The 11,487-nt window shown below is 41.0% G+C and overlaps 1 protein-coding gene across 2 annotated transcripts in view; it reads right to left on the reverse strand.

The window, feature by feature from the left end:
* The window catches only part of LOC126354745 (golgin subfamily A member 7), a 48,319-nt gene extending 38,510 nt beyond the window's left edge, over positions 1 to 9,809 (reverse strand). For both annotated transcript variants that reach the window (XR_007565378.1, XM_050004624.1), the window contains exons 1-2: positions 9,600 to 9,809; positions 2,269 to 2,421 (exon numbers count right to left, since the gene is read on the reverse strand). Coding sequence is in view for 1 of the 2 variants with exons in the window: in XM_050004624.1 (XP_049860581.1) it covers positions 2,269 to 2,421; positions 9,600 to 9,776 (330 nt within the window). In the remaining variant the exon portion in view is untranslated. The remainder of the gene's footprint in view (positions 1 to 2,268; positions 2,422 to 9,599) is intronic.
* Positions 9,810 to 11,487: the final 1,678 nt, after the last annotated feature.

The raw sequence follows: 11,487 nt of genomic DNA on the forward strand, positions 1-11,487 counted from the left end.
TTCTGACTCCAAACCCACTACCTTGTTTCTCATGCACCTCACTAACTTTATCGTAATCCATTATTACCACAGATTTGAAGGGAAGGTATATAAACAAATCTGCGGCACAGTCATGGGCACCTGCATGGAACCCTCCTATGCCAATCTTTTTACTGGCACATCTAGATGAGATGTTCCTAGCCTGCCAAAACACCAAATCCCTAGTCTGTTTCATCATTCCTTTACAACCTCAACACACACACTTCCATATTCTTATCATCATCCTCCTCAACCCAGCCTGCCACCTTCCTAGATGTTGACCTCCTCCTCTCTGATGGCCCCATCTGCACCTCTGTCCACATTAAACCCACCAACCACCAACAGCATACGCATTTTGACAGTTGCCATCCCTTTCACACCAAAAAATTTCTTCCCATATAGCCTGGCCACCTGGGGACGGTTTATCTGCACAGACAAAAATTCTCTTGCTCAGAATGCTTCAAAGACAAGCACTATCCCCAGACCTAGTATGCAATCAGATCTACCGTGCCACTTCCCCCCCCCCCTCATGCCCCCAATCCTCCCACCACCCTCAAGAACCAGCCACAAAGAAGTGTCCCCTTCATCACCCAATACCACACCAGACTGGAACAACTGAACCACAACCTTTGCCAGGGCTCTGATTACCTATCACCATGCCCTGAGAGGAGGAAAATCCTACCAGAGATACTTCCCATCCATCCTAAAGTGGTGTTTCGTAACCCACCCAACCTCCACAACATCCTAGTCCATTCCAATGCCACTCCCATTCCCAACCACTTGCTACAAGGATCATATATCTGTGGAAGGCCCAAGTGCAAAACCTGCACAATCCACCCACCCAGCTCTTCCAGTTCTGTCACAGGTTTATCCTACCCCATCAGGGGCTGGGCCACCTGTGATGGTAGGCATGTCATTTACCAGCTCTGCTGAAATCACAGCACAGCTTTTTATATTGGTATGACTACCAATCAACTGTCTACCATAATGAACAGTCACCGCCAAACTGTGGCCAAGAGCAAAGTGGACCACCCTGAGGCACAACATGCAGCTAAACATAACATGCTTGATTTCAATGGCTGCTTCACTACCCAAGCCATCTGGATCCTTCCTTTCACCTCCTGCTTTTCTGAACTGCGCACATGGGAGTTATCCTTATAACATATCCTCCGCTCCCGTAATTATCCTGGCCTCAACCTAAGATAACATACTGTCCCCATACCCTCTGCCCTATCACCTCCTCCCAATTCTTACCTCTCACCCTGTTTATTTGCTGCCCTCCAACACATCCATCCATATTTCCCCACTCCTCTCCTTTTTGCTCCTTTTTTTGCCACCTCCTTGCACCACAATCTTCTGATGCTGCACCTGTTGGCAGTCTAGTCCCTGCACACTCCAACAGACAGTGCTAGCCTCTCCCCCCACGCGTACACTACCATCCCTTCCCCGTCGTTACCCCCTCCAGATTGCTGCTAGAATCCCAAGTGATGTTGCAGTCCGGCCTGAGATGCTGTCTCTCTCTCTCTCTCTCTCTCTCTCTCTCTCTCTCTCTCTCTCTCTCTCTCTCTCTCTGTGTGTGTGTGTGTGTGTGTGTGTGTGTGTGTGTGTGTGTGTGTGTGTGTGTGTGTGTGTGTGTGTTTTACACTCGTGAAGGCTTTGGCCGAAAGCTTTATGTAAGTGTCTTTCAATTGTGCCTGTCTGCAACCTGACATGCCTTCTTTGTGATAAGTAGCAATCTGTCTTTTCCTACATTGTTGATGTTCCTACCTGGAGTTTCCATTGTTTGATTTTTACAGAGAATTACATAGATGTGTAGTTGTCCACCGATCTAATAAAAACTGATTTCCTTACTCAGTTTCATTGGTATTCACACAGCTGATGTACGTAACTCTCAATTATGCCATGTGATTTGCATGTTTAGATTCAATGATTTAAGTTTTAGGAACATTTTTTGTAATTCTACACTTAGATACAAGTAATATCTAGACAAAAACGTACAGTAAGGATAATATGTTAACATGCTCCAAACTTTTGTCACCAAATGTTTAACAGCTACAAGTATACAGGGATAGAACTTTTTGAACTTGGGGATTATCTCATTGGGGAAGGTTAAAAATGGAAGGCAGCCACTCAGACTACAAGATATGAGGGATCTGCACACAGAGAGCACGAGGATAAACAAAGATCTACTTTGCAAGTTGCAACCACACTAAAGTTAGTAGAAAACCAGACTTACAACTTTCTACTTACCCGATCTTCAAGTTCTTGTGGAAAGCGTGTCTGGAATTTTACAAGTGTTCCTTCATTATAATCCCGCTGTATAAACACCTTCAAACACTGATTATTTGCATTAACAGCTCTCGTCGTGGACATATCCTCCAACGGAGTGGTACTGGTGTGGTTCTAAGTAAAAGAAAGAATGCCATATACATTATATGTATGGTTAAATTCCTGTAGTGACAAATTCTCCTGGTTATGAGAAACAGATAACTTTTTGTTTTAAAATAATAATTCTGTTAGTTAAGGTCATGAACAGATATAGCCTGTTACTTTTTGAAGGACATAGCCTCACTCAGATGTAGAGGAAAATAAGGCACAATAGACTATTAACAAAAGTTCAGGGGGACAGAACAGAAAGCGAACTGGAGAAAAAAGAAAAAAATCTTGCTACTGGGTAGAAGTCCTGGGAGGGGTATAGGCTAACAACTGGTGGTAAAAACTAAGATAAAGGTACCCAGTGACATGTACTCTAAATGCTATTGCTAGCCTTGGCCAGGTAACAGATGATTTTCAGGCATTTTCTAGTGATCTCAGTAAAGAGGGGAAGGGATTGATAGTTTGGAGAGCAGGGCAAGAATACAGAAGAATAAAGAATATACTTTAACAACTGACCAGGATAAGTCAAGATTTGAAAACCTGAGAGCTTAAAAGTGAGAGACAGAGTAATACACAAGACAGAAATTATGGCAAAACATCATGCACAAATTACTAACAGCGGGAAGCTAAATGCACTGAATCTGGTAGAGGTGGGAGGGTAGAGAAAAATTGAAACGTCAGAAAATAAACAATATAGAAAACTAAATGTGAATCAAGAAAGGAATGTTTACTGAGAAGGAGTGCTGAGACCAAAGAAATTAATGGAAAGTAAGTCCAGGTGGATAGCAAGAACCAAGGACATGTTGCAAAACCATTTCCTGCCTGCGAATTCAGAGAAACTGGTGCCTGGGGGCAGAACACAGATGGTATGTGTGGTGAAACAGGCATCAAGTTCATGACTGTCATGTTGTAGAGCATACTCTGCAACAGGATATTGTGTGTTGCCAGTACACACCATATGTCTGTGCCCATTCATCCTAACTGACAACTTGGTAGCAGTCATGCCAATGTAAAAGGCTGAACAGCTTTTACATAGGAGCTGGTACATGGCATGTGTCACAGGTGGCTCTCCATTTGATAGTATATGTTTTTCGAGTTACAGGGCTGATACAGATGGTGGGAGGAGGGCATGACGAGCAAGTCTTACAGTGGTAACTGTCACAGGGATAGGAGCAATAGGGTGGGAAATAGGTGCTGGCAAGACTGACAAGGATATTGCAGAGATTGGATTGGATTGGTCGGTGGATTTGGAGGGGGGGGGGGGGGGGGGGGAGGGCAAACAGTGGAGTCGTTGGTCCCATGATCTAGGACGGCAGAAATAAAAAGACAAGCAACAAAAACAGCACACTTCAGTTGAGGGGAAGGGTTTTTTTTATGGTGGTTTTAGGGTGCACAACTACAGTGGTCATTAGCACCCAGACTAAGTTATGAATGCACTGTGAGGCACAAGGTTAAAACAGCAACTAAAAAGGACAACACCATAAAAGGCACATTAACACGCAAGGGATTAAAAGAAAACAGCATAATCAAATGTCCTTAGACAGGTTTGTCAAGTGGATAAAACAAAGAATGTGAGCAGCTGCTCCTGGGTCATCCACTCAAATGGCATCCAGACTACATGGCAGGCTAAGATCAATGCGCAGTGTATTACAATTCGGACAGGACGTTAAAATGTGGTTTACCACCAGCAATTGCCCACATGGGCAGAACAGTGCCGGCGCAGCCGTCAGCAGATGGCAATGGCTCAAACGGCAGTGTCCAGTTCATAACTGGGCCAAAATGACCTCCTCCCGCTGAGAAGGGCGTGAAAAGGTCGTCCAAGCCGTGTGGAGAGGTTTCAAGGTCCAAAGCCCGTTTTCAGTAAGTGTAGCCCAATCGGCATGCCACAGCGATAAAATGCACTGACAAATAACCCTGCTAAAATCAGATGAAGACACACAACAAGAAGCTGTCCCAGGCTGGAGGATCGCAGCCTTAGCCGCAGCATCTGCAGCTTCATTCCCAGGGATACAGACATGGCCAGGAACCCGCATAAAGGTAACCGGAGAACCGTCATCCGCCAGCTGCTGAAGAGAGCATTGGATCCGGTGCACAAAAGGGTGAACCGGATACGGATCACTGAGGCTCTGGATGGCACTCAGAGAATCAGAGCAGATGACATAAGTAGAATGACGGTAAATAACAGCCTGGTAGAGGGCAAATAGTTCAGCTGTGAAGACCGAACAATGGCCATGGAGCCGGTATTTGAAACTGTGTGCCCCGACAATAAAAGAACACCCAACACCGTCATTGGTCTTAGAACCATCTGTATAAATGAAGATCGTATTAATGAACTTCAAACGAAGTTCGACATACCGGGAGTGGTATACCAAAGCTGGGGTAACCTCCTTTGGGAGCGAGCTGAGGTCAAGGTGAACGCAAACCTGAGCCTGGAGCCAAGGTGGCGTTTGGCTCTCACCCACTTGAAAGGTTGCAGGGAGTGAAAAATCAAGGTGCTGAAGGAGGCGACGAAAGCGAACTCCAGGGGGTAGCAGGGCAGATACATACAACCAGAAACACACTTTTATTCACGATTCCAAGAGACCTGTTACTGCAGGATGACTAGCCTCTCTCATGAGTCAACTTAAGTAAGAACACCAAGAGCGGAGGAGGGGAGGAGGCAGTGAGGAAGGAAATGCAGCCCAGGAAGGAAGAATGGGCCGTAATAGCTTGGGACACTGTGTGCCCCCCCCCCCCCCCCCCCCCCCCCCCCGAGATCGCGAGGGTGTCGAAAAGCTATTCTAGGTGTGGTGAGCAAAAGGTCAGACATAAACGACCTCATAATTTCAAGGCATGGTTTTAGAAACTCATAGCCTTGTTCCTAAAATCATGCCCTCAAACAAGGTCAATTCTGACCAACATCTTGTTCACCACAGCTTGAATAGCTTTTCATTGCTCTCCCAATCTCCACAATATCCTTGTCAGACTCTATGATCCTTCTGCACTCATTTCCCTACCCCACTGCTCCTACTCCTATGACAGACCAGCTGTAAGATATGCCCCCTGCACCCTCCTATCACCACCTATACCAGTTCTGTAACTGGAAAAACATATACTACCAAAGGAAAAGCCACCGTGGAATGAGACACAGAGTGTACCAGTTATTATGTAACAACTGTTTGGCCTTTTACATTGGCATGGCCATCACCAAGCTATCAGTTAGGATAAATGGCCATAGTCTTGCGTGTATATTGGCAAGACAATATATTGTTGCAGAGCAAACTCTGCAACATGACAGTGATGAGCTTTGTGTCCGTTTCACCACACGTGCCACCTGGATTCTTGCCCCAGATGCCAGTTTTTCAGAATTCTACAGGAGGAAAATAGTATTACACTATGTCCTCAGTTCTCGCCACCCACCTGGCCTAAATTTACATTAATTTCTTTTGTCTCAGCACTACTTCTCAGTAACTACTACTTTCGTCGCTCCCTTTTAGTGTTCTGATGTGTCTACCCTTCCCCGCCCCCATGTCTATCGCATTCAATGCACTCAGCTTTCTGCTATTACTCACTCACACACAATGTTTTGTCAGTAACTCTGTTTTATGTATTACAGCATCTTTCTACTGATAAGCTCTCAAGATTTCAAATATTGTCAAGTGCAGTCACCAACAACCAGTATTTCCTTCTCATCCTGCCTGGGAAGTCTCCCCTGACCCAATATTCTTGGCGACAATCTGCCCCTATACCCTAAACCCCACCAGACCTTCTCTTTCACACCTCTTCCTTCCTCTCCAATCCTTCTACCAGAAGGTGGGGCCACTTGCTTTGAAAGCTTGCAAATTTTAATACCTTTATGTGTGCTGCTCTGCTGCTGCTTTGTGAATAGATTTTTTTCCTCTCTCCAATTATTATATTTATTTTCACTAAAGAAACTCTGTTTAAATAAGCTTACTGTAATGCATCAGAATGTATGAGGACTAAAAAATTAAGTTAATGAACTTTTTGTTTTGTTACAAGTTCTAAAACGTCAAAAGGAAGTTGGTGTGCTTTTTCTATCCGCGTACCATGTACATACAGGAACACACATCATAAATATAGTGCACTATAAATTAGCAGCCTATTTCTGCTGAAAAAATATGGAGAAGGGAAGACTTGTCATGCATGTTAAAAATAACACCAAGTTAAAATTGACTGATAAATTTTCTGCTTAAGTCAACAATCAGGAGCCTGGGATTTTTAACTGCTGGTATAAATTAAAAAAGACACTTTAATTATTACTGTTGTGGTTGGCAGGAGAGCCAACCGTGTTCCTAAAGGAGGCCGAAATGCACGCGTTTTATCTCACGCAGTCTGGCATGAGGTCTGGAACATGACAAGGGAATTAGAATTGAGAAAAACGGACATAGCTGGTGGAATACTTAACTTTAATCTATTCACGAAGAACATCGCTCTTTATGGTACATGATTCACAATATCAATAGTACGGATACTGGCGCCTTATTAGGTCATAGCAAATAATGTAGCTGAAGGCTATGCTAACTATCGTCTCGGCAAATGAGAACGTAGAAGTCAGTGAACCATCGCTAGCAAAGTCGGCTGTACAACTGGGGCGAGTGCTAGGAAGTCTCTCTAGACCTGCCGTGTGGCGGCGCTCGGTCTGCAATCACTGATAGTGGCGACACTCGGGTCCGACATATACTACCGAACCGCGGCCGATTTAAAGGCTATCACCTGGCGGTGACACCACAATTACAGTATACAGATCAGCCCTGGAAATTTTTGAAATATTCGCACAAGGAGAATTCCTTAGTAGAGCGATCGACTTTTTTGAATACAGTGATTTAGGTTAAGATACCAAGTGACACACCCATCAGCCATTTACCCCGGTGGGGTCTCACTCGAGAGTTCAACAGCGTTCAAACAGTGGTGTTGTATGGACTGGCTGTGTAGTGTAATGCATAGGGTAAGGCCTTCACATGCAGGAGATTGTAGGTTTGAATCTCGCCAGGCGTTTAAAACTTATTTTTTATGTATATGGAAATGACTATCTCCGTCACTTTTATTCAATTAATTGGTTTAAATGCCTTTTTTTATTTCTGTTGCTTCATCACATCATTTAATCATCATATCAACTTCAATTGCTCATTTTCCTTCCTATAATTCTTTTTCTACTTGAGATTTTTGTTTATGTGATTTTAATTAATGTTATCTGTTAAATTTGATTTTTTTTTTTTTTTTCATTTTATCATCCTATTTTAGTTGCCCTTGTTACTGCATTCATTATTCCTATTCCTTATTTTGCTTGAATGTTGTTTTACTGGCAATACCTGTTTTGTTTAAATCATCATATGCGTTATTTTGTCTACAGTGCAATAGCAATTTAGACTATGTTGTGAATGTTTGTATGAAGATTACCACAAAAAAATATGCATTCCCTGTAATGAAAAACATTTTTGATACTATTTTACAATCAATATTAACAGATTATTTTGTCTTTTGTTTTTTAACAAATGGCTCTGTATTTTCAAATACTTAAATATTATAATAGATAAATATAATTAAAATCACATTCACAAAAATTTCAAGTGGAAAAAGATTGAAGTACACAAAAGAAGGAAAAAAAATGAAAAAGTTCATATGGTGAATAAAATTATCTCAAAAAGGAATAGAATAAAAATTATATTTAAACCAATTATGTTAACAAACATAACAATCAAATTAATTTTGATAAAGATTTAAATGTAAAAAAAATGTAAAGCAGCTAATGAGATTCAAATCCACAACCTCCTGTACGTGAAGGCCTTACCCATCTATTATACCACATGACACATTTGTGTGATATTGCTTTTTTAACAGTACTGAGTGTCACGCAAAATTCCGAAAATTTTTTTCATTGATTAATCACAAATGAGGATGCACAATGATGAATGGCTGCAGTGTGTGATACCTGGGATCTTAATGTACATCACCATAGAGATTGTTTCAGAAAGTCTGTCCCACTGCTGGAGACCCCCTCCTTGTTAGAAAAATTTGAATCATTACTATACCAACTAGAAGATAAAAGCATTATTATTTGCTGCATTTGTATGCAGAACTTTAAAACAGCTCCTTCCATTACAGAGAAATTTTTTGTTTTGCTGCATCTACAACTTACTCTGCAAAGCACTGTGAATGGTACAGCAGTTGATTTGATCTTATTCTTTACTTCACTGTATACTTAGTCCTAAGTTTTTATGGCAATATATCTCGGTCCTTTCTGTGCACACTGAGGCCAAGTGAATGACAGTGTATTATTTGTGAGTTTTCCTGCTGTTTTTGAGATGAGATAATAAAAAAAACTTCAAGACAATACCTTCCACTAACAGATAAAATTGCTTAAAACAATCATGTAGGCCTACATGGTCAGCATGTTGCCATATTTTTTGTTGAGAAAGTGTACTGTTCTCATACAACACTCATTCCACATCATAGAAAGAAACTGTAATTATGAATCATGGAATGTTCCTGTAAGTAACTGACGCAAATACCATAGAGAAAGTATTATATATGGCAGTGCGTGCATCTAACAAACAAACCGAGTTATTTAAAAATAAACAGCATATGGTAGCTTGTAAATGACAACAACATGTAACGATAACAGGTACAAAATACATTAAATTCTAGAGAAAAAAAAATGTGGAGAACTGTATAGAGCCAGCAAGTTGATCTGAACTTGCATTGTATAATTATAATATGGGTTTGCAATAGCTTGCACGAGATAAAGTAAATATGACACTATCAGCTGACAGGCAGTTCACGGTATAGTACCGAATAGTACCGTGTGAATAGGCAATCCATTGTGTGTGGACGTTTGTACCAAAATAACTCATAACGATGCTATAAGTTGTTGGATTTTTTTCTGAAGCATGGATCTGATGTTCACTCTATGCAAGATACACTCATGCGAAACGAATATGTGACTTAAATCACATTCAGCATCTGACTGTCAACCGCAGAATATGGTAAACAATTGGCCTATTTGTATAAAAAACATGAATTGTTAGATCACGTTATACTATTTCCTTCACAGTTAGTACTCAACAAGATTGAAAGGGGAAACATTTAACAACAGCGCGTAAGAAGAATTTATACGGACGCGACGTATATCTGTCAAGAGCAGCTCTTACTAAAACATAAACAATGTACCACCACGATGTCGTGTTTACCGCGCGTTGGGAACTTACCACAGGCATTGCCTTCTCTCCTTTTTTTCGACAAATTTTGACGCCGTAAAAATACCTCTTCCTTCGGAAATACTTTAACCCGCACACTTTGTATATAAAATTACTACTTACACCTACGACAGAAACAAAGATTGTACCAAGGTAGGATTGAGAAAACATCAATATCATCGTAGACATCAGAGACAATGCTTTTATGGCCAAAATAACGTTATCTATGCTTCTATGAGATCGTCAAGCAACGATGGGTTTTGGGTGCTAGTTACATTTCATCTGGTTTTAAACGGTATTATCAACTGTCGTAAAAATGCACTGTAACAAATGACTTTTACAGGGTTCACTGACTTACCCTTTCGTATTACTGCAGCGCTTAAGAGCCATCTTTTTAGTACTATTGCTAATTGTAGCAATTGGCACTGCACTCATACGAGATTTCGTTTCAACTGGCAGTAGCCTGCTTAAGACAGTGTCTACACGGCTCACAACATTGTTTACCTGGAGCTGGTCATGGCACTGCAAGACTTCCACAAAATTCACATTTGTGTGTGCAGTTGCTACTGCACTTTCATCCAAGTCACCCCTCATGCTGTAATTACTGTTCTTAGGCAGGTCATTCAGTGCAACACCAACTATAATAACCTGATCTTTCACAAAATTGTTACTACTCTTACGTACATGGCATCTGCATTTTAGTAGGCACATCAGCCAACAATAGTAACTGAAGATCTATTGTCATTTTCGAAGTAGATCTTTTTCTACATATTTCTTAATTTATTTAGTTGTTGTCATTCTGCAAAGACAAAAAAGCAGGACAAGGAGCCTTGATAAAATATGTAAAGAAAACTTATAAATATTGAAGAGAACGCTATTGAGGGAATAGTGACTAACGTACAAAAATTTGCACTGGTCTAGCAACTAAACTTAACCTTAAGCAAATTAGTTTTTCAAGGGATGTGATGGAGCTCATAGCACTGCATTCCTTTTAGTCTTTCTGGTTGCAATTTGACATCACAGATGGAAAAAAACTGATGCTTCGACTTTCTAAAATATAAAATGTCCCTTGAAAAACTGATTTGCTTAAGGTTAAGTTTAGTTGCTAGCCCAGAGCAAATTTTTGTGCAGTAGTCATTGCTCCATCAATAGCTTTCTCTTCAAGATTTATAAGTTTTCTTTACAACTTTTATTTGGTTTTTATTAGCACAAATGCCTTATTTGTACTGAGCTTAGCTAGTGAAACCACACAAATACTGGTAACTGGTGCTTGCAGAACTGTTTCACATGGAATCCAAAGAGATACTTAACGATAAATAAGGTGAGCACAAACTCATAATACTTAAATAAACAAGTTGTGGTGTCTGAAGGTTTCAATTCATTTCTTTATGAAACACTACAAATGTCTGACAACATACAAATAAATTGTACCCACAGATTCCTCTTACTCAGGCTCTTTGTATAGTGTGTGAAATTCCCCTTCTGTACCCCATAATGATATTTTTCGAACACCCACTCTTTTTTGTGTTGATTTGCACTTCTACCTTCCTTCTCTAATATACAAGCCGCAAACCAATAGAGACCAATAAATGGGATTTTCGTACAAATTTGGACTCCAGCATTCACTTATGTATAACATACCGCGTTGTGATATATATTTCAGGAGGAAAAATGATTGAGAATCATCTTGCAACAATTGAAATTGTCACGAAATAACAATTGAGGACAGCCATGCAAACTGAAATTATGTGACTTGAGGTGCTGTGACATGACGGACAGTGTGAATACACATTGATATCTATTCACACTATACATGACGTCACGGCATATGGCGAAGGAGTAGGGGATTTCAACGTCCCTACTGGTCAACATCGACAGCAAGCGGTTGCCCAGCAGTTAC

This window comes from Schistocerca gregaria, chromosome 3 (assembly GCF_023897955.1).
Source record: "Schistocerca gregaria isolate iqSchGreg1 chromosome 3, iqSchGreg1.2, whole genome shotgun sequence".
NCBI classification, from domain to species: domain Eukaryota; kingdom Metazoa; phylum Arthropoda; class Insecta; order Orthoptera; family Acrididae; genus Schistocerca; species Schistocerca gregaria.